General features: G+C 42.7%; 1 protein-coding gene across 2 annotated transcripts; it reads left to right on the top strand.

Annotated features, from left to right (window-relative positions):
• Nucleotides 1-5: 5 nt before the first annotated feature.
• Nucleotides 6-27,775, top strand: CRK (CRK proto-oncogene, adaptor protein). 2 transcript variants are annotated; one of them, XM_039252610.1, is made up of 3 exons: nt 6-390; nt 11,509-12,044; nt 25,143-27,775. In XM_039252610.1, exons 1-3 carry the CDS (start codon nt 150-152, stop codon nt 25,278-25,280), a joined length of 915 nt encoding a protein of 304 aa, XP_039108541.1. In that variant the 5' UTR covers nt 6-149; the 3' UTR covers nt 25,281-27,775. The 2 variants fall into 2 exon arrangements, with proteins under 2 accessions (XP_039108541.1, XP_039108545.1); XM_039252614.1 differs by having other exon boundaries at nt 11,509-11,874; nt 25,143-25,236.
• Nucleotides 27,776-27,987: the final 212 nt, after the last annotated feature.

Raw genomic sequence — 27,987 nt, 5'->3', positions numbered from 1 at the left:
GAAGGCCCGCGGCCGCCGCCGCCATTTCGGGCGCTGCTGTGAGACTGAGACCGGAGCCGGTCCGCTGGGCGGCGGGCGCCGGGGCAGGAGGGGCGCGCGCGCGCGCGGCGGCGGCGGCGGCGGCCCAGCGTATAGGCGCGGAGGCGGCCATGGCGGGCAACTTCGACTCGGAGGAGCGGAGTAGCTGGTACTGGGGGCGGCTGAGCCGGCAGGAGGCGGTGGCGCTGTTGCAGGGCCAGCGGCACGGGGTGTTTTTGGTGCGGGACTCGAGCACCAGCCCCGGGGACTATGTGCTCAGCGTCTCCGAGAACTCGCGCGTCTCCCACTACATCATCAACAGCAGCGGCCCGCGCCCGCCTGTGCCACCGTCGCCCGCCCAGCCTCCGCCCGGTGAGGACAGAAGGGACGGGAGGCCCGGGGCGGGGGATGAGGGCCGCGGAACTCCCCAGCCTGGCTGGCTGCTCCTAGCGAGCTGACCTCCACGAGGGACAGGGGCAGAGGGCTGGAGTGACCATGGCAGGGGGGGCAGCCTGGTGCCCGGCCTCGTTCCCACCGACTAGCGGGCGTGTGTAGGGGAGGAGGAGCCGCTGACCCAGGCCTCTGGGTGTGACTTGGGAGGACAGCCCAGGGGAAGGGGAACTGCTTCGGCCCCAGGGTGGGGCTGGCGGCGGGGCCAGGCCCAAGGGCAGGGCCGGACAACGTGGGGACAAAGAGCCGAGGGGGATGTTGGCACTGCGGGGGCATCCCTTGGCACCGGTTTCCAGAATGAATCCGATAATCCTACAAGTGGCTTTTTAGGCTTGAAACATTTCCTGTAGTGTTAGAGAGCCGGGTTTGGTTTGGAGAGCTATTCTCCCCTGCTGGCCTTTGGTAGGAAGTCACCACATACTAGCCGGGAGGGATGGAGACACCCTCAGGAAGCCGGTCAGCTTTTTCCTTTCTTGGGCATTTTTCCAAAATACTTTTGCTGCCCTCTTCTCCCACAGAGGACGAAGGTGGTGAGCTAAGTGCCTTGGTGATAGAAGTAAGCCCTCTGTGATCAGCCCAGAACAAGTTGATGCCCCGCTGACAGTGTCCGAGAGATCTTAGCGCCCAGAGACAGTTTTCCGCTATTGGGGGGGGTTCTAGTTTTCACGGTATTTTGTGGAGGACATTTTTCTCCCCCCAGGAAATAAGCCAATAGAAACCGCCCTTTCCTTGAAAGCGAATGGACCTTGCAATTTCATTGGGCTTCAGCACTGTCAGTCTTGGGTGTCAGGGCCTCGCCTTTCTCAGTAAGTTGGGGCTGTGACCTAGGTTTTCCTTACCAAGGACCGTTGAGATGTGACTGTCTTCCTTACGCCGTTGGAGAATGTTAAGGAGGTTTGTGCACTTAGTACTTGAGATTTGTGCGGTACAGAGTAATTCTGAGGTTGCTGCCCTGTGTGACAGCACCGAGAGTCCTCGACCTTCTCATTGTTCACGCCTGGAAGCAGTTTCCGCCTGACCAGTTGAGGCAGCTCCAGGCCAGTCTCCATGCGTTAGGAAGCTCCCGAGCCAGGATTTGCAGACTTGCACGTTTGGGGTAGTCCTAATTTAGATTTCTTGACTCTGGCCAGAAATGGGGAGATAGGATAGTCAGCCTCTTTGTTGCTAACACATACCAATACATAAGTCTCTCAGTCCGTTGGATTTAATAGCATAACATGAGACCGGAATACTGATGTAACGGAGATTTGCCCGAAACCTTCTGCCACCTTCTTCGTATCTACGTCCTTGCAGTACAATGCAGTAATGTCACGGCAACTGTCACCAAAGCTCGGTTTTCACCCTTTTGCTTGCGTGTGTGTTTTGCAAAATTTGGAAATGGCAGCAGGCAGGTTTGTTAGTTTGAGCTTTCCCCACACCGTGGTGTTAATGACTTTGTGTCTCTGCACTTACCTTGATATTGAGCTCCACCTTTCCATAACAGATATGAGTTCAGATCCTTGGCCCAGGAGAGAAGGTGGAGATTGCCAGAGTTTGTGGATGGGGTGTGGAGCATTCGTGGGCATTGTGGTAATTCTTGTTTCTGGTAACGTGCCCACTTTTTCCACATAGAACAAGTGATTGAGTTGCTGTCTTTTTTTTTTTTTTTAAACATTTATTTATTTTTGAGAGACAGATCATGAACAGAGGGAGAGGGAGAGAGAGAGAGAGAGGGAGACACAGAATCTGAAGCAGGCTCCAGGCTCTGAGCTGTCAGCACAGAGCCCAATGCGGGGCTCGAATCCACGATCCATGAGATCATGACCTGAGCCAAAGTTGAACGCTTAACCTACTGAGCCACCCAGGTGCCCCATGAGTTGCTGTCTTTATAAAGATTACTTAATCTTTGTTCTCCCCCTCCTCCATCAAGCTATTTTCTTTTGAAACTACACAGAGGAATTTTTGAATTTTAGAAAAGCATGCACAGTATTAGCTAGCATTTCTTGACTGGTTATTCTATGCCAAGTACTTTGCTGAGTACTTTCTGTGCTTTATCTCATTTTCTGTCTATAACAATCTGGTGAGAAAGTACTATGATTGCTATTTATTGAGGTGTTTTCATTAAAAAAAATTTTTTTTTCCGTTTTATAGCTGAGGAAATAGAGTCAAAGATTCAGTAATTTGCCTGAGGTCACATAACTAGTAAATGGCTGAGCCAGAATTTGAACCTTTGAATTCTGACCAGAGAACTTACATTATTACACTGTACTTCTTTCTCTTCCCTTCTAAGATCTGAACAGTGCATGTAGAGGATTCAACACTTCTGTCTCTGGCCTGGGGTTACAGGTTCTATTTAAAGACCAAAAGGAAAGGATGACAAGAAGAAACTAGCTTTAGCATTTAGATAATACATGTCTGCCATCTAAAAGCAAATGATGAGGCTTTACATCCTTATTTGGTAATCTGAACATGAAAAATGAGCTTTTTATTTAAGATTATATAACATACTTTGTGGACATAATACATAGGTAGAATTTGTATGGAACGGTGTAGTTTTTAGAGTCACAGGGATAGGATGGATCAGATTTTCTCAAACTTTTACCATGAACCTATTTTTATTTTTTACTTTAATTTTTTAAATGTTTATTTATATATTAGTGAGAGAGACAGTGTGTGAGCAGGGGAGAGGCAGAGAGAGAGAGAGGGAGACAGATTCTGAAGCAGGCTCCAGGCTGTCAGCACAGAGCCTGACCTCGGGCTTGAACTCACACAAGCCGTGAGATCGTGACCTGAGCTGAAGTTGGAGGCTCAACCGACTGAGCCCCCCAGGCGCCCCCTGTAAACCTATTTTTAACTTAGATGTTCAGCTCCTGCAGGCTGCCATAGTCTGGGAGCACCCAGGGTGTGCCTCAGGGCCAGGCAGCGTTTGGTCAAGTCTGCTGGTCATATTCAGTCAGGTTAGACTTCGAGGTTGACCTCTGGAGAAGGCTTTGCAATCACTGATTCACACATTTCTTCTTCAGACAATGAGGTATTAGACCTTGACAGTAGACTGGATAAGTGTGACCTGGGAGAGTAGTTATGTTTGAGCTCTGGAGCTTGGATTTGAATCTTTCTTACTTGCCACTTACTACTTCTGTAACTTTGGGCGAGTTCTTTAACTTCTCTCTGTTTGCCCATCTGTAAAGGAAAGGGAAATAGTAATACTGATCTCAAAGGGTGGTTGTGAGGATTAAATGAGTTTTAGTGTATTAAATACTTATGAATGGCGTCAACATATAGTAAGTACTCAATAAGTATTAGATATATTAGTCTTATGAGGTTGGGAGAGCAGGAGTTGAAGCAAAATGGAAAACTCAGCTTTGAGAAGCTCACAGGTAGGCTTGGTGTGGGTTGGTGAAGTGGTCACCAACTGGGTGGAGGGGAATGGGGTGCATCACGCAGTGTGAAAGGACCTTGGATCCAGGACATGGAAATAAGATGACACTTGTTGTTACCTGCTTAACCCAGAGCCTTCTACCTGTTGCTCTAGTAGATGAAGGGAGCATAAAAGCTTGTCTCATTTTGAGGGGGCAGAAACTGGGTGGTTCTTGGTTTGTGCTGCCTCTTCAAGGTGGTGCTAAACCAAGCCACTTCTCTAGAGATCTTGTGGGACTGCTCATTACCCACTGCCGCTGGTTTGTTCCTCCACTGTCTGTTTCGCTTGTTTACCTCATCTTGTAGTTCTCAAACCTGGTCCTCCTGTTTTACTCCTCAGTTACAGAGAATCCATCCATCCAGTGGTTCTGGGGGGAAGTTCTTCAGTGGGTTGCTTACATGTTTTACAAGTAAAGGAGTCCATGGTAAAAGGAAGCAAGTTTATTTATTACAGGACTCCTCTAAGCCTTTACTAGACTTCTGTGAAAGTAGCAAGTGAGGCAGGTATTGGATACTGGGTTTTTCAAATATGTTTGACCATAAGACTTTTTGAGAAACATTTTGAGATTGCATAGAATCTTCTCTGAGAAACAGTATAGTGGACTTTGGCTTTGGGGATTAATTGAAAATTTCTGAAGGAATTCAGAGGTTTGGGTGCAGTATTAAGCCAAATTTGCTTTTTATTAAGCATCTGTAATGTACCAGCTACTTTTAGGAACTTTATTGTAATTAAGTAGGTGTTTGGCCCTATGAGAAGTTAAATGACAGCTCATACAGCTAGTAAATGGCAGAGCCAGAATTCATCAAACCCAGTCAGTCTGAGTCTGCAAAGTATCAGGCTGATAGACACCATTTTTAGAAAGTTCTATTTGCTTAGGAGACCAGACATTTGATACCTCTTTAGGAAACCTCAGATGGAAGTCAGCCTTTTTATCCCTTTGTATTAGACAGGTGGTGGGGTGTGTGTAAGCAATTTGTATAAATAGCGTAGGCAGAAGAGAAGGAGTGGGAATTAAGGAAAGGGGAAGGGAAAAAGGAAGTGCCGTGAGATCAAAGAGAGGATGATAATGGAGCTGCTGAGGTGGTACCCATGTCAGAAGTGACCTTGCCTGTCGTAGTCCACAGAGCTCTTGGGTGTTCACAAAACCTTCAGGGAGTGGTGTTGTAAAAACTGATGTAACCCAAGGGCTAAAATGCTTAAAAGTAGTGAGTTGGGCATGTACAGAAACCAAAAGAATATCTAATTGCATTGATTTTGATTTCTGAATATGTGTGTTCATAACTGCATGTTCAGAATACTGGCACAGGTTTATGTGGAACAAATCAGTGAGGTTTTCCAAGTTCCAGCAATGAGAACCTTGTCATTGGTTCTTTTCTCTAGACTGACTGACTGTATCTCCCTCCTTTCCCGCCCTTCTGTTTCCTGCCTTTGGCTCTTTGTGGTTGGAAGGAGATGGACTAAGGAAAAGGAACCAGAACACATAGCCGTGATGAGGTTTGGGCTTATCTGAGACTTAGCTTTGTTCTCTTCTCTTCCCTTCCCCTCTCTGGAGTTTGGATCAAGCTTCAGCTTGATAGTCCGGATATCTGATTGCTTCGGCAGAACACAAAAACAGGCATTCTTCTGGTGGTATTAGTGTAGTGTCATTAGAAGAGGAAAATATTTATAGGTGAAGAATATCCAAGATTTCCCTCAGCGTTTTGCTTTTATTTCTGTGACTGCTGGGGTTGCCAAGCCAAGCCAAAAAAAATCACAGTGGGCCCACTTCACACCATGTGGCAATTGAAGGATGAACCAACATCCTACCTTTATGTTTATGGCAGAGGAGCTGCCAGTTTTTCTTTCAGAATTCTCACAGTGATCTTTCTCAGGGACTTGGCTTTGTGGTCTTATTTGTTCTTCTAAACTCTTTTCCCCCAAAGAAACACAAACATAAAACACATTTTATTTGGGCTAGTACAGTGATGGAGGAACTATAACAATGGATAACGGAGTGGTTACTTTCCTTTTTAGAATGAAAAAAACAACTTGGAAATGTTCATGGAAGATCAGAGCTATTCTTTCATCATGATTTTGTTGTATCTAAGCACACAATTTGATGTTGCTACTGTTTTTTGTAAGAATACATCTCCCCTTAAAAGTGAAAGCAGGAGGGAAATAATGTCTTCCTGTGACATACCGCCTTGGTTACACTGTGTATGCCTTTGTATCCCCAGCTATGCTGTGAGCTTCTCAAAGCTGGGAACAGACTTTCATTTTACTTCTTTACCTCACATCAGAGTTTTGTTCATTAAGGATAGTATCTAACATTTACTGAGTATATACTGTCTGTCAACCACTGTCCCAAAAAGGCAGCTAGTGAAAACCATTTGGCTGTTGCACCTCAGCATGTAGTTGGGTAAGCTCTAACAAGGAAACTTTCCTCCCCAGGTGTCATTAGGACCATTTTCTAAGCTGTGGGTACTCTGCTGGTATGCGAGTTCCCCCTACAACTCAGCCCTGAAGGCTTTCTTGACCAGGCAGTGCTAAGTCCACCTCCTTGGAGCTCACACTGACCCAATCCTTAACCATTCTGCAGACCTAAAGGGTCACTTAATTAGCCTAGTGGTGATAGGATAGGCAGAATGACCATTATCTCCCTGCCTACCAGACTTGAATAGGAACAGTTCCCCTTCTTTGATCCACTTTAGTGAAGAGAAACTCTAGAGCACCACCATGCTCTGGTGTATTCATAACCAAAATTCCATTTCCACTTCAACACTCGAAACTATTACAGTTATGTCTGCTGAGTATCCACCATAGATATGTAGTCCTGGGGCTGGGCATCTATTTCAGCATCTTGATTTGGGGAGACAGCATTACTGAATGTGGGTTATTAACTTGTTTCAGCTTACAGCTAAAATCTGTGACTTCCACAGATGGATTTTTGCCATATAAGAAATAAGCACCTGTCCTTTAAATTGTGTCTTGGTGTCTCCTCATGCATTCATTTGTGTGAAAAGGGAAGGCATTCATCAGTGCTCATTCTGTATTGAGGACTTCGGGTTAGCTTTCAACGTTTATCTTTACTTCTCCCCACTACTGCATTTTAAATGCAGTTTTTCTGTTCATTCTAGAAGTGATTTCTAACAGTGAACAAAATAATTGGGTCTCATTTTCTTTAGAGTGAAAATTAATTTGCACATCTGAGCTACCACAATATTACTATTTCATCATATTAGTCAGTATGGCTTTTAGATGGTGGACCAGTGTTCTTGGAGTGGAGAGCACAAATTGACCATTTTCCTTAATAAAGGACTTGAACAAATAACCTTTCCCAAAAAGTACAAATAGTAAACTTGAAAAACACCAATCAAAGATGATATTTAAAAAGAGATCACATTTCTCGTTTTTAGTCAGTGATTTTTTAAATGCTGTTTTGGCAAGGGCATGGGGGAAGTGGGAACCTATAAACCACTGGTGGGAGTGTAAAATTGTGCAGATTTTTTTTGGAGGGCAAAACCTTAACGGTTTTCTTTCTGTGTGTGTGTGTTTGTGTGTGTGTGTGGTTTTTTTTGTTTTTGTTTTTGTTTTTTTGAGAAAGAACACGTGCATGCAAGTTGGAAAGGGAGAGAAGGAAAGAGAATCCCAAGGAAGGAGAGTCCACAGATGCGGGGCTCTCCATCTCATTACCATGAGACCATGTATGACCTGAGCCAAAATCAGGAATTGGTTGCTTAACTGACTGAGCCACCCAGATATTCCTAAACTTAATGTTCTTACCTTTTGATCCAGCCATTGCATTTCAAGGAATCTATCCTAAGGAAGTAACAAGAGAAAAAAGTTCATTAATAGTTAAGAACAAAATTGCTCATAATAGGGGCACCTGGGTGGCTTAGTCTGTTAAGACTCAGACTCTTCGGGGGCGCCTGGGTGGCTTAGTCGGTTAAGCGTCCGACTTTCGCTTAGGTCATGATCTCGCGGTTCGTGGGTTCGAGCCCCGCGTCCGGCTCTGTGCTGACAGCTAGCTCAGAGCCTGGAGCCTGTTTCAGATTCTGTATCTCCGTCTCTCTCTGACCCTCCCCTGCTCACGCTGTGTCTGTCTCTCTCTCTCTCTCTCCTAGAAATAAATAAAAAATATTAAAAAAAAAAAAAGACTCAGACTCTTCGTTTTGCCTCAGGTCATGATCTCATTGTCTCGTGGGTTCGAGCTGGGTTCGAGCTGTGAACCAGGCTCTTGAGTACTGACCGTGAGGAGCCTGCTTAGAATTCTTCCTCCCTCCCTCTCCCTCCTCTGCTCACATGTTCTGTCTCTCTCAAAATAAACTTTAAAAAAATTGCTCATAATAGCATTTTCACTAGCAAAAAGTTGGGAATACTTTATTTTTTTAATTTATATTATTTTTTAAATCCATTATCAGCATTTATTCCATTATCTTTATTAAAAAATTAATTTATTAAAAATTAATAAATTTATTTAAAAAATTTATTATTGAGAGACAGAGTATGAGCATGGGAGAGGCAGAGAGAGGGGAGGACACAGAATCCAAAGGAGGCTCCAGGCTCTGAGCTGTCAGCACAGAGCCCAGTGTGGGGCTTGAACTCACAGAGATCCTGACCTGAGCCAGTCAGACGTTTAACCGACTGAACCACCCAGGCGCCCCTTTATTATTTTTAAAGTGTATTTATTTTGAAAGAGAGAGGGGGCACATGAGTGGGGGGAGGGACTGAGAGAGAGGGAGAGAGAGAATCCTCAGCAGGCTCTGCACTGTCAGCATAGAGCTTGAGGTAGTGTAGAGCTTGATGCAGGGCTCCATCCACAAACCATGAGATCAAGACCTGAGCCGAAACCAAGAGTTGGATGCTTAACCCACTGAGCTACCCAGATGCGCCTGTTTGATTTATTTTAATGTGTGTATATTTTTGAGAGAGTTAGTGTATGTATGTGCTTGAGCTGGGGAAGGGTAGAAGGAGAGGGAGGCCAAGGATCCCAAGCAGTCTCTGTGCTGTCAGTGCCCTAACGTGGGGCTCAAACTCACAAACCACAAGATCATGACCTGAGCTGAAATCAAGTCAGATGCCAACTGAGTGAACCACCTAGACACCCCAATTTATTTATTTTTAAGTAAGCTCCATGCCCAGTATGGAGCCGAATGTGGAGCTTGAACTGATGACACTGAGATCAAGATCTGAGCTGAGATCAGAATCAGAAGCTTAACCTACTGAGCCACCCAGGTACCTGGGAAATACTTTGTAGCTATTAAAAGTCATGTTCTTGAGGGGCGCCTGGGTGGCTCAGTCAGTAAAGCATCTGACTTCAGCTCAGGTCATGATCTTATGGTTCGTGGATTCGAGCCCCACATCGGGCTCTGTGCTGACAGCTAGCTCAGAGCCTGGAGCCTGCTATGGATTCTGTGTCTCCCTCTCTCTGACCCTCCCCTGCTCATGCTGTCTCTCTCTCTCAGAAATAAATAAAACACTAAAAAAAAAAGTCATGTTCTTGAAAAAAAATTTTCTATAAAATAAAATATTTTTCATAATAGGGAAAATAGGCAAGATATAAAACTTTATGGCAACTTGGCTATAAAAACTTGTACATATTTATCACAGACACATCTGTATTAAAATCTGAGGTTAGGTGCCTGTCGTTAAGCGTCTGACTTCGGCTCAAGTCATGTTCTCACAGTTTGTGAATTTGATCCCTTGTGTTGGGCTCTGTGCTGACAGCTCAGAGCCTAGAGCCTGCTTCAGATACTGTGTCTCCCTCTCTCTCTGCCCCTCTTCCCACTGGCACTCACTCTCTCTCTCAAAAATGAATAAACAATTTTTCTTAATGTTTTATTTATTTTTGAGAGAGAGAGAGAGAGAGAGCATGAGCAGGGGAGGGTCAGAGAGAGAGGGAGACACAGAATCCGAAGACAGGCTCCAGGCTCTGAGCTAGCTGTCAGCACAGAGCCCAATGCGGGGCTTGAACCCATGAACCACGAGATCATGATCTTAGCTTAGTCGGACACTTAGCCGACTGAGCCACCCAGGCGCCCCAGCAATTTTTTAAAATCTGGGATGTTATAACTCAATGCTGAGTGCCTGTAGGTTAAGGCTGATTTTTTAAAAAGCCAAGCTCCACAAAAACCAGTTTTCTATAGTTAGTTATTACTTTACCAGGAAACCAAAGGTAAATCCAGTGAAGACAATTTGATGTTTTGGCGTTTAGAAAGTAAGTTAGAGGAACTCCTTACTTGACACTTTGTTTCTCGTTTGAACTGATGTTATGTTAATTTATTATTCACGTCTAGAATCTCAGGATAGAGAGGGAATACATTCTGAAGTCTGCCCTGTATGTCTGGAGCCATATACTTTTTGCACCATGTGAATTTTAAGGATTCCTACTATATTCTCTGACCCTCAATATGTCCTCAGAGGTTGAGAATTTTGTTTTTATTTATTCTTTAAAGATTTTAAGCAATTTCTACACCCAAAATGGAACTGGGACTCAACAATCCTGAGATCAGGAGTTACATGATGTACAGACTGAGCAAGCCAGGTGGCCTTAGAGGTTGAGAATTTTAATACTTCTTTATTTTTTCAAGCATCCTTATTGACTTTTTTTCATGACCTGTTTGCCTCAAGGGGGGGCAATACTGCTTGCATGTTTTATTTCAATGAAGACCTTAGGAATTGGTTTTTAAGCAGTTAGCTTTTTAGTTTCTCTTTATAGGCTCCTTGATTCTTTTGCCTGATTAAGATTCTTTATTTCCTTAATTTTTTTTTTTTTTTGTGGCTGTCAGAAATGAAATTGCAATCAGCAACCATAGGTTAAAAGAGAGAGCCTTAGGGTGCCAGGGTGGCTCAGTTGGTTGAGCATCTAACTCAACCCAGGATTGTGGGATCGAGCTCAGCATCTGGCTCTGTGCTGAGCTTGGAGCCTGCTTGGGATACTCTCTCTCCCTTTGCCTCTCTCCTCCACACACACGTATATTCTCTCTCCCTCCTTCCCCCAACCTCTAAAAAATAAATGAAATGAAAAAAACAATTTTTAAAGAGATCGTGCCTGGCTGGCTGGCTCAGTTGGTAGAGCATGGGCCTCTTGATCTCAGGGTTGTAAATTTGAGCCCCATATTGGGCACAGAGCTCACTTTAAAAAAAAAAAACAAAGCAAAACTTAGCAATGTACATTCTAGATGTGAAGGGAAGGAATGTATGAGCCTGGTATAGATTAGTAGCAAGTTCTCCCCACCTCTTGGAAAAGCTGCTGGGATCTATGATAAAGGAGAGCTTGCTACATTTCCTGAGGTTGAAAAGAAGATTTCAACAAAACCTTAAACCTTATGCTACTCTGTAAATGGGATAGCACAGAATGTTTTGGGAAAATGAACAGAAAATCTCCATGTTGCTTTGTCTTTGATTCAGTATGGGAATATGCCCCGACTGGCCTGGTCTCTTAATGACCTTCTCTTCCTTCTCTGCTGCAGGTGCTAGGGAGCATCTTTTGAGGGTATGTTGTAGCTCCAGAGTATGATTTCAGTTTACCATAAGGAGAGGGGCTATCTTTTCTAGACTTTTTTTTTTCTGATTACTAAATGTGTTTGGGAAATGTTTAAAATCTGCATTTCATCTCCTGTGTAATACGTCTTTAAATAATAGCCTATTCTGTTTTTTTCCAGGGGTGAGCCCCTCCAGACTCCGAATAGGAGATCAAGAGTTTGATTCATTGCCTGCTTTACTGGAATTCTACAAAATACATTACTTGGACACTACAACATTGATAGAACCAGTTTCCAAATCCAGGCAGGGTAGTGGAGTGATTCTCAGGCAGGAGGAGGCAGAGTATGTGCGAGCCCTCTTTGACTTTAATGGGAATGATGAAGAAGATCTTCCCTTTAAGAAAGGAGACATCCTGAGAATCCGGGATAAGCCTGAAGAGCAGTGGTGGAATGCGGAGGACAGCGAAGGCAAGAGGGGGATGATTCCAGTCCCTTACGTGGAGAAGTATAGACCTGCCTCCGCCTCAGTATCGGCTCTGATTGGAGGTAACCAGGAGGGTTCCCACCCGCAACCACTGGGTGGGCCGGAGCCTGGGCCCTATGCCCAACCCAGCGTCAACACTCCGCTCCCTAACCTCCAGAATGGGCCCATTTATGCCAGGGTAATCCAGAAGCGAGTCCCTAATGCCTACGACAAGACAGCCTTGGCTTTGGAGGTACATAATGTGCAAAATGTAGAAAGAAAGAGATCTGCTACAGGGTCTCCCTTTCAGACCTCTTAGAGCTTTATAGGAATGCTGAATACAAGCAGCAGCATTGTGATGTTATAGATGTCAAACCATTAAGTACTGATTTTGGCATTTAATGTTGGGTTTTCTCTCTTTTGTAGAAAACCTGTTTTGGAATGAGTAAGCTTAAAATTGTATAATTGAATGTTCTGATTGATCTACTAAACATACTTTGACTTCTTTAACTCCACCTAAATTCACAGGAATTAACCTAAAATATTTTTTTCTCATCTACATTCTAATCTGATTCTTTCTTTCTGTTTATCGTTGTTGAAAATAAGATGGGCTCTAGTAAAGTCCTTAAATGGAATTTTCCCACGAAAACATAATGTGTTACTTTAGAGAGCATGGACTTTCTTACCATTGACTGACTGTTCATAAAGAGTTCAGGGGGAACAGAAAAGCCTAGTACAGGTAAGAAGAGGTACATCCCCAAAAGCACACACTCCTAGGAGCTGCAGGTTTACTTGCCTTTTGCTGTTTGGTACATTTTTACAGGCGAGAAGCTAGTTCTCCAGAGGAATGAATGCTTGCCTTTTACTGGTGACTAGTTAGTCTTGGTAGCCCATCTCCTCTGGCCAACCATTATTCTTTTATTCTTCATTTTAGAACTCATAGCATAGCTCTAACCTCCACCCTCCCTCCCTTTCTGAGTTATGCACAGCTAGTGGTTCATTGTAAAAGCTTGTACAAAAGTGGCATGCTATCCGTCTTTCAGAGCTTACTGATAGAATGTGAATCTAAGCAGAAAGCTAACTTTCAAGAGCACAGACTGAAGTTATGTGAGCACAGAGGAGCAGAGAAGGGGCAAAAGTATATTCTTATAAACTGAGATCTCTAAATGCTGTTTTCTTTTTTTTTTTTTTTTTCCCTAAATGCTGTTTTCTTTGGATCATGTTCATACACTGAAGAGTAAGAGCTGCTTAGAAGTTTGCCTATAGAATAAGCTAGGGTCTATTTGAACCAGTCTCTGATCATACTGGACTTGAAGTTTTTCTTTTACATTCTGAATAGTGAATGCAAAAAGGGTTAGCTGAGTCTTACAGATTATACTGAAAAATGTATTTTTAAAGTGCTTGTTTTTAGAGATCATGTTGTGAGTTAAAAGTATTGTATTTCTGCTTTGGCGAGAAACGGATGTGTGTCATCTAGGGTACACCCCTCTTTCCCGATTTGAGTTTGGACATCCAATATGATGCTGTGCACATACATGACAGATGTAACTCTTGACATTTACTGCAGATCTTGTTAGCACTGGGCTAGATTATGAAAATAGCATTCATGAAACAAGCCAGCCAAGGCCTAGGAGAGAATAAACAGTAATTTTGTCTCCATTCACATTTCCTTTTTTTTTTTTTTCCTTTAAAGTAATCTCAGTACCCAACATGGGGTTCAAACTCAAACCCTAAGACCCAAGAGTCACATGCTCTAGTGACTGAGCCAGCCAGGTGCTCTTGCATTTCCATTCATTCATTCATTCATTCATTTGAGAGAGAGAGAGAGAGAGAGAAAGAGAGAATCTTAAGCAGGCTCCATGCTTGGTACAGAGCCTGATGCAGAGCTTGATCCCATGAGCCTGGGGTCATGACCTGAGTCAAAATCAAGAGTCACACCTTAAACCAAGTATTTTTTTTTTTGTTTTTTTTTTTGTTTTTTTTTTTAATTTTTTTTTGAGAATGACAGAGATTCGGGAAGGGGCAGAGAGTGAGAAGGGAGCAGGAGAATCCCAAGCAGGCCCTGTGCTGTCAGCTCAGAGCCTTACGTGGGGTTCGGACCCATGAACCATGAGATCATGACCTGAGCTCAAGTCAAGAATTGTATGCTTAACCAACTGAGCCAGGCTCCCCAAGAGAATTGTTTTTAATGATGCCTGCCTTGACTAGAGGTTTTAGTGCTCAAAATGGTTGAGCTGCTCTCCCTACAATGAAACATAAATCTTGGAAAATAGATAAGTAGGAAATGGTTTATTATAAAAAAAGAAAATAATGTCTGATTTCAGTAAGTTTTGTTTTTTGGTTAGATATTGATTTTAAGCCACATATATTGATTGCCGACGACGGCCTCTTTCGGATACCCCAAAGTAATAGCTTCGAAATACCTCATGAGTTTAAAAACACAGTGTTTGTTTAGCATCATACAATTTTAGAGCTGGAAAGGACTTAGTATCTTTATTATATAAAAAGAACTGATGGTTAGAAAGATTGGATTGTTCAGACTAATTGGAGGTAGAGCTATAATGAACCCAGATCTCCTGTGGTGCCTTTTCTATCATGCACAATTTAATCTGTGATTCTTTTTGTTTTTTAACAGTGCCGCTGCCCTTCTCACTGTAGGTATTGTGTGATTGCACTAGCAGCATATCCTCACCTGTCGTGTGTGCGAGGATAGTCGTGCTCTCAGTACAGTACAGCTGCACAGTAGACACTTGTCTCCTGTTCTCCTCTCCCATGTCTGGGTTTTTGTTTTGTTTTTTAATGTTTTATTTATTTCTAAGAGAGAGACAGCGTGAACAGGGGAGGGTCAGAGAGACAGGGAGACACAGACTCCGAAACAGGCTCCAGGCTCCGAGCTGGCAGTCAGCACAGAGCCCGACGAGGGGCTCGAACCCACAAACTGCGAGATCGTGACCTAAGCGAAAGTCGGACGCTTAACCGACTAAGCCACCCAGGCACCTCAACCCATGTTCTGAGCTGTCAGCACAGAGCCTGATGCAGGGCTCAAACTCACGACTGCGAGGTCATGACCTGAGCTGAAGTTGGACGCTCAACTGACTGAGCCACCCAGGTACCCCAGACCAGCAGTCTTCAGACTGCTTCTCAGTATCTTAAGAATCCCCAAGAGATGCCCAGCCAGAGAGAGAAGCAGAGGATGCAGGGCTCTGGCTCCAACCAAAGCAACTGTTTTTAACTATGTTATATGTTTGGATCTCTCTAAGATTTTCTTTGAAGAAAGGATTTCTGTACTTAAATAAATTTAAAAAACAGTTCACGAACCACCTGGTCTCACTTAAAGATGAAGTTTTTCTGCATTGGTACATTAACTCTGACCACAATCCTCAACTGGAAAATAAATTCTTACATATTTCCTCTTTTCCTCTGCACCAGATTTCTCTAGTAAGAATGAAGGCTGTGGAAAGTAGGGATTGATTCCAGCTAACCACCAAAGTAGGGGTATTCCTCTGCCCACTATAGTTCTGTGGGTCAGTTGGTCACATCTGGGGGGAATATAACTAAATCAGATACAAGCTGTTCCACACTGGAGCCCCTGAGATTTTATTTTATTTAAAACAATTTTTTTTAATGTTTTATTTATTGAGACAGAAACAGAGCATGAGCGGGGGAGGGTCAGAGAGAGAGGGAAACACAGAATCCGAAGCAGGCTTCAGGCTCGGAGCTGTCAGCACAGAGCCTGATGTGGGGCTCGGACTCACGAACCATGAGATCATGACCTGAACTGAAGTCTGCCGCTTAACCAACTGAGCCACCCAGGCACCCCGCTCCTGAGATTTTAAATATGCAGTTATGCTGAGTGTTTTAAAGGAGAGCTACTGGAAATAACACTAGGCTAGGGCAGTGGCACCTTTCATTTTTGTTCTTTGATTTTTGTTTACTGGTTCCTTGGAAGCTGGAATAGGATGAATCTTGTTTTGTAAATTGCAGATGTTAAAGTTAATTTGATACCTCTGTAGACTGTCCAAAACAATCAAATTATCTTTAAATCTACTAATTATGTAACTTACATTCTCCAATTCAACCTGGCATTTTGCCTTTGATAGATGATAAGACTTGAGAGTAATCAAGGAGCTTGTCAGGTATTCTTAGGTTTGGACCTGTTCCTCAGGGCACAGATGGGAAAGGTGTAAATGTGCTTTGGGTCCCAGATTATATGCATTAGTGGCTACATCAGCTCTGTCTCCCCCTGTGGAACTCCATGAAACCTAAATTGTTAAGGCCTTTTGGCCTGTGTGTGGAGAATTGGAGTAAACACCCCAATTTTCCCTGTGAGAATAAAAATTCGAGATCGGAAAGTGTAAGAACATGAGTGGCAAGTGTTTGCTGTGTCAGTTTGGTTTGTCTTTTCCTATAATTGTAACTATAGATTTCTGTATTGTTCATTGAGACAGGTGTCTGCTTTTCCTCTGCTTTCCATCCTTCTTGTACATTGCCTTTATTTCAGTTCATAGAATCTCAGTTGGAGAAGACTTTGTAGGTAAACTGGCCGCTCAGACATTAAAGGCAGGCCTTCTGGTATCTTCACAGGTGATTTTTATTAAAAATTTTTTTTGTTTTAATGCTTATTTTTGAGAGAGAGAGTAAGTGGGGGAGGGGCAGAGAGCGAAGGAGACACAGAATCCTAAGCAGGCACGGGCGCCTGGGTGGCTTAGTCGGTTAAGCGTCCGACTTTCGCTTAGGTCATGATCTCGCGGTTCGTGGGTTTGAGCCCCGCGTCGGGCTCTGTGCTGACTGCCAGCTCAGAGCCTGGAGCCTATTTCGGAGTCTGTGCCTCCCTCTCTCTCTGACCCTCCCCTGCTCATGCTGTCTCTCTCTCTCTCCTAGAAATAAATAAAAATATTAAAAAAAAAAAAAAAAAAGAATCCTAAGCAGGCTCCAGGCTCTGAGTTGTCAGTCCAGAGCCCGATGTGAGGCTCGACCTCATGAACCGCGAGATCATGACCTGAACCAAAGTCAGATGTTTAACTGACTGAGCAACCCAGGCTCCCCTTCATAAGTGATTTTTAAGAATTTTTTTTTTAATATTTTTATTTATTTCTAGGAGAGAGAGAGAGAGAGAGAGACAGCGTGAGCAGGGGAGGCTCAGAGAGAGAGGGAGTCACAGACTGAAACAGGCTCCAGGCTCCGAGCTGGCAGTCAGCACAGAGCCCGACATGGGGCTCGAACCCACGAACCGCGAGATCATGCCCTAAGCGAAAGTCGGACGCTTAACCGACTAAGCCACCCAGGCGCCCCATAGGTGATTTTTAAACATCTGTTTGAATATCTTTACTTTTGGGGAACTTGTTATCAACACAGACGTATAGTCCATAGGTTCCAAACTTTCTTGGTTCATAGCACCTATAGTGTCTCTCTTTTTTTTTTTTTTAAACTACTACTTTTTTTTTAAATTTTTTAATGTTTTATTTATTTCTGAGAGAGAGAGAGACAGAGACAGAGAGACAGCGTGAGCAGGGGAGGGTCAGAAATAGAGGGAGACACAGAATCTGAAGCAGGCTCCAGGCTCTGAGCTAGCTGTCAGCACAGAGCCCGGCGCAGAATTTGAACCCATGAATTGTGAGATCATGACCTGAGCCGAAGTCGGATGCTTAACCAACTGAGCCATCCAGGCGCCTTTTTCTTTCTTTTTTTTTTTTTTTTAATAATGTCTCAATAACATTTCACAGTGTCCCAGTCCAAAAGAAATACATGACAGTTGCATTTATTAAGTAAATGGGTTAAAAAATTTATATCCTAATAACTTAGTACCCATTTGAAAAATAATAAACATAATGGAAAGAAAACATTTTTAAAGATTTTTTAAAGTTTATTTTTGAGAGAGAGACAGAGCAAGTGGGGGAGGGACAGAGAGAGAGGGAGAGAGAGAATCCCAAGCAGGCTCCACACTGTCAGCACAGAGCCTGACTTGGGGCTCAAACCCATGAACTATGAGATAATGACCTGAGCTGAAGCCAAGAATAGGATGCTTAACCAACTGAGCCACCCAGGCTCCCCAAGAAAACAATATTTTAATTTTAATCTCAAATAATTACAGTTACTTAACTAACAAGATGTGTACATCTAGGGGTACCAGGATGGCTCAATTGGTTAAGCATCCAGCTTTGGCTCAGGTTATGATCTCATGGTTCATGAGTTTGAGCCCTGCATTGGGCTCTCTGTTGTCAGTGCAGACCCTGCTTTGGATCCTCTGCCTCCCTTTCTCTCTGCCCCTCCCTTCTGCCCCTCCCTTGATCATGCTCTTTCTCATTCTCTCTCTCTCTCTCACAACTAAGTAAAAACATTTTAAGAAAAGAAAAAAAAAAAAGTCGTGTACATCTATTAGACACCATATAGTTTCCAAACTTGAGATCATATTGAACACTGCCACCTCGTTTCTTGTTCTACACTTATTTCACGAGGTACTTGTTTTGTGTCATAGCAGCTGCCACCCAGCTTCACATCTTTGAAAGGAATGTTGTGCAGTCTAATGTAGAAATAGTCAACTGCCTTGAGCTAGTAGTTCACATGGCATAGTAGATGTCAACTATTGCTGTTTCCCTCAAAACTTGATGTTGTGGCACCCTCTGAATTTGCTACAGTGCCTCTGACGCCACAGTTTGGGAACCTTGGATCTAGTTCATTGTGTTAGTTTTTAGAACATTCTTGGGGGGCCTGGCTGGCTGAGTTGGTTGAACATGCGACTCTTTATCTTGGAGTTGTGAGTTCGAGCCCCACGTTGGGTGTAGAGATTACTTAAAAATAAAGTCTTTAAAGAAAAACAAAAAAGAGGGACTCCTGGGTGGCTCAGTCAGTTAAGCATCCGATTCTTAATTTCGGGTCAGGTTATGATCTCCCAGTTCATGGGATGGAGCTGACAGCACAGAGCCTGCTTGGGATTCTCTCCCTGTCTCTCTCTTCTGTCTCTCTGCCGCTCTCCCCTCTCCCCATCAAAATAAATAAATAAACTTTAAAAAGAAAAGGAAATTCTTTACATTTAGCTAAAAATGTATCTAGTATATGTAGTTACCTCTGCAGCTTGCACCAGGGGGACAGAGAACTTAGCTTTAGGCATTATCAGCTGTTGAGCTAGAGAAGATCTTTGCTGACTTGAACTAGAATTACGGTAAGACTGGGGTGCCTGGGTGGCTCAGTCAGTTAAGTGTCCAGCTTTGGTTTAGGTCATGATCTCATGGTTTGTGAGTTTGAGCCCCGTGTTGGGCTCTATGCTGACAGTTCAGAACCTGGAGCCTCCTTCAGATTCTGTGTCTCCCCCTCTCTCTGTCCCTCCCCATGGCAATATCAGTCCATCTCTGAGGAAACTGAATCTTTAAGGCCAAATTGGTTGTTTCCATTGATTTGTAAGACTGTGGATGTACTCTAAATATTACCTATTTCCTTAGATGAGTGATCTGCAAACTTTTTCAGTAAAGGGCTTTACAGACCATATGGTTTCTGTTACAACCACTCAACTGTCATTATAGCAAAAAAGCAGCCATAGACAAAACAATAGATGAGTTTGCTATGTTCTGAGAGAACTGTTTACAGAAACAGGCAGCAAGCTGGATTTGGCTCCTGGGCCATAGTTTGCTGACCCCTGTCTTAGATTGCTGTCATTTTCTTAACTTTTGTTCTCCTCCAGCCAAATCTGGAAGTGTTTCAAACACACGTGTTCTTGGTGTGTTTGAAAATGTCTGAAGTCAAGGCCTCTGTATTCCATCTCTGTATTTCCGTGGTTCTATTTCTATGAATTTATATGGATTTCCTGTCAGAGCTCGCTGGAATCCTGCAGCAAGTTAGGATCAAAGGAGCACTGGTGATTGTTGGTGCCTTTCCTGTTAGATAGCAGGGACCAACACTAGGAAGGTAGTCACCTGAGGTTACACCAGCAAAGGAGGTCACACAGTTCCCTGATGTCTCCTGTTGAGCAAGTACCAAAAATTAATGCTAATTGGGTTCCAGTATCTTTCTCACTATAATGAGAGCTCACTGGTGAATATCAGTTGGGTGGTCTTTTGCTCCTGGACCAATTGTAGATCTGACTACATGTGTACCAAAATTGTGATTTACCTTGCGAACTACACAAGAAACCAGGATTCATCAAGTTCCCTAGGAGTGAAAACACTGAAGTCACCGCATTCAGCCCTCTTCATAGATGATGCCCTGATTTACTTGCACACTTGCTTCTAACACATGACATAGGATCAGGACAGTGTAACAGTGCCTCAGTGAAATAACCATCACTATCTCTCCTTTACAAGGTGGCGGTGAAGTCTGCCTTGTAAAAAGAAAGGTTAACTGGTGCTTCAAATCCCTTATAAGGTCTTCCTTATTCATTGATAGGCAAATTAGGGGTTTTTCCACCTATAACTTGAATTTTGAAATCAGTAGTGTTAGAAAACAGTTATTACTGCATTTACTGATTAGTACATTCGTTTGTGTCTTAAGATTATAGCATATCTGGGGCAATCACTTTGTTTTGCTTTCTTTGTCTTTGAAGAAGCACGACAAGCTTTGAACCCATATATGTCCTCCTCACCCTCCTTGGTGTGGCCTTGGAAATCCTGCTTTATAAAGTTGTTGCCTAACAGGAGGAAAAGCGTGAATTCTCGTGTGTGTCTGATTTGGAGGAGAAACCGCACTTTGCGTAATCTGTGTTTTTAGACTGCCCTGTCACCTCCTGCGCTCCCCCAACCTGCACGCTTGACAGTCACCTGTTCTTCCAAACTATGGAAGTACTAGGGCCTCATGTGATCTAACGATAGTCATGTTGCCTTTGGGATTTGCCTTTTCTTGACCCTAGGAGTCCCCATGTGTTTCTGTATTATTTCAGTACAAAGACTCCATATTTAATTTTGATAAGGTCTTGCTTGAAGTATTTGTACTTAAAGACCACTTTGGACAGGTTAAGTAGCCCAATTGATGCTTACAATTTTCTCTTTTACCCATTTAAATATCAGAATTGCTTAAAAAAAAAATTGTTTCAGAGTTTTGCCAGCCTTTGTTTCACTCCCTGATGTTTGGGCCTCTCTGCCAAGAACCTAATCAACTATAAAAAAAAGTTTTGGATTTCAGAATATGGTGTGGTTTTCCTGAGCCTCTGTAGGGTAGAGCCAAGAGACCATGTGCATTTGGGAGATGGCTCTGGTGTGTCCCAAGGTCTAATCTGTACAGAATCCTCACCAGTAACATCTTGCACTGTTTCTCTGTTTGACCTCTTAAAGAAGAAAAGTCTGCGGGCAGGGCAGCAGGATCCAGCCTGTGTGTGGAGAAGCTGGTGTGGTTCTGTGGGACTGATAGCAGCGGAGTCTGGACTAGTCCACTTTTCAGCCGGCCCTTCACCTCTTAGAGCCCTGTGGGATGAGATTGGAGATAGCATGTTGAATGCTTAAAAATAAAGACAATATAACATTGAGAGGAAAGTGTTTAAATCTAGATTTTGGGGGTGCATGGGTGGCTTATGTGTCTGACTCTTGGTTTTGGCTCAGGTCATGATCTCAGAGTTTGTGGATTCAAGCCCCACATCAGGCTCCATGCTTGACAACGTGGGGGCTGCTTGAGATTCCCTCTCTCTATCTGCCCCTCTTCCAGTCGCTCTCTCTCAAAATAATCAAACTTGGAAAAAAAATGAATAAAATAAACCTAGATCTTGGTATCAAATAGAATGGTGGGCTTAAGGGTATAGCCTGAAGAACCATCTTCTAAAAAACACACAGAAAATCCGGGTGAAATACAACAACTTTTTATCTTTTTAATTAGATGTGAAATAATTTGAGGGGGTGGGTTAGGAGAAAAAAAAAAGATATGAAATCATTTGGTAAAAGGTACTGATCCTGAGTATACAGCTTGGAGTTTTACATGTGTGTGCACCTATGTGATAACCACCAAGATGAAAGTATAAAACATTTCCAGTACTCCAGAATGTTCCCTCATGTCTCTTTTGTGGGTTTTTAATATCAGTAAAATGATGGATTCAGATATGACAGCTGTTAGGGGTGTTAGTTGTTGTGAAACTAGCTTTTTTCCCCACCTAAGTAAGCTCTTCACCCAATGTGGGGCTTGAACTCACCACCCTGAGATCAAGAGTCAGATGCTCTACTGACAGCCAGCCAGGCACCCCGTCAAATCAACTTTTTAGACTGGTCCCTTGTCCTCATCTGGAGGGGAACTTAATGTGAGTGGCAATTTAGATTTTTGACATGAGCATACACATCCCCAAGGTATATTATTCTGTCTAGCTACCAGAATAGAACTTAGCATGACATGAGTATCTTAGCAGAAAATACAAATAAATACTAAAATGGGGGAAAGAAGTCCTGCACTTGATATAATTGACCTTAGAATAGCAAGGGGCTAGCAGTACAGTGACATTGATTCCAGCGGTATGATAGGGAGGAGGGTAGGGAGTCCAAGGATAGTTGACAGGACAGAAACCAGGAAAATTCACTACAGAATAATCAGATGTTATGGAGTGGATGTTGTACCTGGTGCAACACTGTTAAGAGGGGGTTTTTTGCTTTTCTTTTTTTTTAATTTATTTCTGAGAGTGGGAGAGAGACAGCGTGAACAGGGGAGGGTCAGAGAGAGGGAGATACAGAATCTGAAGCAGGCTCCAGGCTCTGAGCTAGCTGTCAGCACAGAGCCTGATGTGGGGCTCGAACCCACAAACTGTGAGATCATGACCTGAGCCGAAGTCAGATGCCCAACCGACTGAGCCACCCAGGCACCCCTGTAAGAGTTTTAAAAAGAAAGGAGCAATGGGGTGCCTGGGTGGCTTAGTCGGTTAAGCATCCAACTCTTGGTTTCAGCTTGAGGGGTTTGGCTGTAGTGGTGGCTTGCAGTTCATGAGTTTGAGCCCTGTGTTGGGCTGCATGCTGACAGTACCGAGCCTGCCTGGGATTCTCTTTTTTTGCCTCTCTCTCTGGGTCTTCCTCACTCTCTCTCTCAAAAATAAATTTAAAAACTTAAAAAAAAATAAGAAAGGAGCAAGTGAAAGTCTGAGAAGTAGAGAGTGTGCCTGGCTGGCTCAGTCCGTGGAATGTGCAACTCTTGAGCTTGGGGTTGTGAGTTCAAGCCCCCACGTTAGGCCTAGAGTTTACTTTAAAAATTAAAAATAAATAAATAAAAGGGGGGTGCCTGGATGGATCAGTCAGTTAAGCGTCTGACTTCGGCTCAGGTCATGATATCACAGTTCAGGAGTTTAAGCCCTGTGTTGGGCTCTGTGCTCACAGCTCAGAACCTGGAACCTGCTTCAGATTCTGTGTCTCCATCTCTCTCTGCCCCTCCTCCACTTGTGTTCTGTCTTTTTGTCTCTCTCAAACATAAATAAACATTAAAAAATTTAAAAATAAATAAAATTTGGGAACTAGAATTAGGGGTATAAAAAGAAATCTTTCAGATTATTTTTACTAGCTAAAAAAGTGTCACTTGAAGACTGATCTTCCTCTCCCTTGAAGACTAAAGGAGTTTCTTGACTTGTCACGGTTGGCTTGCTTGGGCATCAGGAACCCTGAAGGAGAAGAGTGCTGAGAATAAAGAGCCCTGGTGCCAGCAGCCCGCAGGGACTGCATGTGCATGCAAAGCTGGGCGTGCAGCATTGTCCTTTCTTCTCCCCTTAAACCATCAGCCGCAGTCTTCACAACGTCAGCAGGCTGCGCTGCTGCCTTTTCTCACCTGTGTATTTTGTCCCATTTTTCTCAATATTCTCTAGTTTCTGTCTTCCTTTTCTCAGCATCCTATGACCCCCGCAACCACCTTAGGCCTCTCTGGTTCTCAGATAGTTCTTCAGGAAATTGTAGACAGGCCAGTAGGCAAAGTGTTTCTTTGAGCAAGATCAGGCTGGTTTTACAGAAGGCCTTGGTCCTAAGCTCGAGTTCACTTTAGCCAGTAGTTGTCCTATAGACATTCTTAGGGAATCCTGAAGGTCATGGGAGCATAATTTCAAAGTTCCTGCTCTGGTAGAAAGAGATAAATTGGCTTTGGAACCAATACTTCTGGGCTCAAATCCCAGCCCTGCTACTGGCTGTGTGACCTCATGTAAATCCTGTAATTGGCCAGATTCAGTTTTATCATCTATAAATTGAAAAGTTCCTGTCTTACAAGGTTATTATAAGGACTAGAAAATAGCTTATATAAAATATTTTCTACAGTAGGGGTGCCTGGCTGGCTCAGTCAGTAGAGCATGTGATACTTGATCTCAGGGTTGTGAATTCAAACCCCGTGTTGGATCTTGGAGCTTACTTAAAAACAACAACAACAACAAAAAGAAACACCTCTACAGTACTTAATGAAAGTACAATAAATAGTGGCTATTAATTTAATAAAACCAAATGAACAGTTATACTGAGAAACTTCTTGTATGCTCAGAACTCAGATGTTGATAATTGAAGGATAAAGTTCTCTAGTCCAGTGTCATATGGGGCCTGATTTCACCATTGTTCAATATTTTGTCACAGGATGAATCCATTCATCAGACTGATTTTGTCTTAAGTTTTATAGGAGAATAGACATATATCCTAGATTGTCAAAACGTTATAGTTGATGTCGCAAAGGAAGCTTTCCATAGCAGAAGCAAAACATAATGTCTCCTTAATGACTAGGTACCAAGTGGCATTGAAGGAGCAACAAGGTCTGTTAGTACATGGTGGGGTGGGTGGGGGTGGAGAGCTAGCAGGCATTGACCTGCCAGGTAGAGCTTGTTGAAGAAGATGGGGACTTTGCAGGGAGCTGATGGAATGTGGAGTTTTGGCCTATACCTGCCCAAGTGGGAAAAGTCTTACCTTGACAGGAAGGTGATAGGAACACTTCATTTTCTGGGACCAGATGAACTTGATTTCCATGATTATCTTCTCCTCTGCAGGCACTAGTGGGTGGTGATGTGTATACATGAGTGGGTTGAGGGATTGTGCTGCGCTTGTATGCCAGTAAGGGTGGGGGACGTCTCCTTCTAGGCCACGGCCTGTGGGCCAAACAGCAAGCTAAGGGTAGTGGGTACCAAGAAGAGGAATACTGGGTCATTCTGGTTGGGATTGCTCATCCAGAGATGATTAAAATTTCCAAAAAGTGTCATTTTCTAGGATCCTTTATATTTTCTGCACTCTGTTTTTCTGCACTGCTAAAATCACTCTTCTTCCTTCTGCCTGCACTAACCACAAGTAATCAGTCTGGTGGCTGGGGCTTGGGAGGCAACAAATAGCCATTTCTATAATGTCAGCCCTAGAGCAATCACGTGGGCAGGGTATGCCTAACCAGAGAATGGAGTTTTTCAGTTTGCATTCATAACTGGAAATAAAGCGCTTTCCTTATTCTCCTCCTGCAGGTCGGTGAGCTGGTAAAGGTTACGAAGATTAATGTGAGTGGTCAGTGGGAAGGGGAGTGTAATGGCAAACGAGGTCACTTCCCATTCACACATGTCCGTCTGCTGGATCAACAGAATCCTGATGAGGACTTCAGCTGAGTATAGCTCAACAGTTTTGCTGACAGATGGGAACAATCTTTTTTTTTTTTTTTTCCAATTGTCATCTATACAGTTTTCTTCCAGACATCAAAGCAGTCTAGTTTATATAAGCATTCTGTTACCTGTGATCTTTTTTAGACTGAACTACTCCATCTCTAGTCTCATTTACCATATTCAGGGTACGAAACTGGAGGGCTCGTGTGTTAACTTCTGAATTGGCAATTTTAGGTGATAGCAGCCATGCCTGAGTGTATCAGAAGGGATGGGTATTTTGCATCCTTTCCCTCAGGTGGTGCAGATCAACCTGTGGAAAACTGATGGACACGAGAGGAATATTGCACACTGCTTACCCTGATTTACTCAATGGTTTTGTTTTCATTTTGAAATCATGCTAGCAAAAGGCAATAGACTGTTCCCTTCCACCCCCATGAAGTAATATTGCACCGTGTGAATAGGAAGTACCCAGTGGGATTGCTTTTTCATTTATAGAACATGACCACTGTGTGACTCATTCTGACAGTTTGGATCCTGAGATTTCCGAGGACACTACTAGAGGCATTTGTCTTCCTTCCTAGTCAATGCTTCATACTTTTTCTTGGGATTCTTTAAATCCTTGTCATTCTTTCCCCCAAACCTACAAATATGTTCATTCTCAAGAAAAGTATTTTTCATTCCAGATGACAAGCAGGATGTGCAGAGCACTTTATTCAGTGCATAGCTTTAAGCCAGTATTGGATTCACCGAGTGGACACCCAAACTCCCAGCTTTCTGCCTTCCCTCAAGGGGTCATAGTAGGTTCACACTGCTACCACAGCTAAATAAACTCCTGGCTAATGGGATCCAGTAGGGCCATTTTTCTCTTGAGTGCCAGAATCCTGTTAGGGGACTCTTTGAAATTCTTAGCTTCTACTTGCTTGGAGTGGAAGGACCAATCACTTAGAATATTCCATAGAGGGTTGTAGGGCCAAATTCTGCCCTTTGCTTTATGTGCAACTTGTATACAAGTCAGGTTAAAATTACATGAGTTTGGGGTAGAGTTAGTGCTTTTCTAAACATTTGAACCAATCATAAATTATGTAGTATTCATTTTACATGGCCAGAATAGTGCTTGAAGTACATTACATTATCACCTGCCTTCATTTTTGGCTCTTTTTCTTTGTGCTCCAGTTTAGTTTACAAATCCTTTCAAGTATGGAAGGTTTATGTGGGGCCAGGTGCTCCAAAGAATTGACTTCTGAGACCAAAAATGATCTAGGCTATTTAGACTACAATATGAAACTTTCAAAGTTAGTTCCCAGTCTAGAAAAGCACTTACTGGTCTATGGTGTGGTATGACCCATAGAAACACCTTATATTTTGCTTTGGGCCTCATTTTAGAAAAGTAATATATCTTTCGAATTGTTTTTACGTAGGTTTATGATTAATAATGCATTCTTTGAACTATACCAAATCATGGTATCCCAGTGACTAGCACAATGCCTGGCATAGTCGGTGTGCAGATGTCTGTGTGAGTGAATGAGGGGTGCACAGAAGCTCATTATACAGCACAGGGAAGCCGGCTGACACAGGATTACATACCACAAGCAAACTAATGAGTTGACGCTAATTTATTTTTACCTCACACTAAGGTAATGCTTGATAAAAATATTAATACTCAACTTTTAAAAGTTAGCACAGTGCAATGCACATAGTGGGTGCTCAATGATGTTAAATGAACAGATTTGCAATACTAGACTTAATTCCATCTGACTACTCTTAAATTTTCAGTTAGAGCAGAGATACTGTAAAATTCAAATTCAAATCCACATTAAATCTTGTTTTCCTGGAAGTATGACATCTAAAATACTTGTAGAAAAACCTTGTCATAAACTGATTTGAATGTGTGTATTTTCTTTTGCCTTTGACTTTGATATTGGCTTGGATATGTCTTCATCATATGTAATATTAGTGGAACATTCAGCTCTACCCAAATCATAAGAATTTCTCAATGATCAGATGACTGAAAGCCATTATATGAACTGTTAGGTTGGATTTGGCTGGGTGTGTCAGTTGTTGGACCTTAATCAAAGGACTTCTAAAAAGTATGTTCCAAAAGCAAATGCTAGAATCCTATTCAAGTGCATATGTACATTGTGACAGAGCAAAGTAAACTGTAATTGGCTGCTATATTTTATATAATCATTTCTGCAAAAGCCCAGTTTTTGGATACTAATATTTGACATGGTTAATTCTTATTAATTTGTTGGAATTGTTTATTGTTAATAATGCAAATAGATAATTTTTAATTATCCTTAAGTAACATTTCACTATTAATGGTTTGAAGTGGGTGATAAGCAAACCAATTTGAAATAAAATATGAACATGTGCCATTGTATTATAACACTATACACTTTCTTGACAGTTAAATTTTAAAAAATGTTTTTTTGTAGCATGTATTGTATATGTTTATAGTATATGTAGTAAATAAAAATATGGCCAAATGTTTGGCTTGGTGATCTTTTGAAGAAAGTAATCTTTGAATATTTTTCACAAAAGAGCTAAATCTTTTATGCTTAGGGAATAAGAGGTGTGTACATTCTACAGCCTACAATCATATAATCAGATAAAAAAACAGTTATATATAATCTGTGGGTACTCATTAAAGATTAGGTTAATCGTTGGTGATATTCTGAAGGGCCTCCAAAAGTCATGAAATAAATTGATTTGA

Source organism: Hyaena hyaena, unplaced genomic scaffold (assembly GCF_003009895.1).
Source record: "Hyaena hyaena isolate Hyena2069 unplaced genomic scaffold, ASM300989v1 scaffold_10, whole genome shotgun sequence".
Classification (NCBI taxonomy): domain Eukaryota; kingdom Metazoa; phylum Chordata; class Mammalia; order Carnivora; family Hyaenidae; genus Hyaena; species Hyaena hyaena.
This window is presented reverse-complemented; position numbering and strand designations above follow the sequence as displayed.

Bases quoted from the DNA above. Each gene is read 5' to 3' on its own strand.
- CRK (XM_039252610.1), top strand. From the start codon at position 150: ATGGCGGGCAACTTCGACTCGGAGGAGCGGAGTAGCTGGTACTGGGGG. The intron at 391-11,508 runs GTGAGGACAGAA...GTTTTTTTCCAG, and splicing joins GCCCGCCCAGCCTCCGCCCG to GGGTGAGCCCCTCCAGACTC. The intron at 12,045-25,142 runs GTACATAATGTG...CTCCTCCTGCAG, and splicing joins AGACAGCCTTGGCTTTGGAG to GTCGGTGAGCTGGTAAAGGT.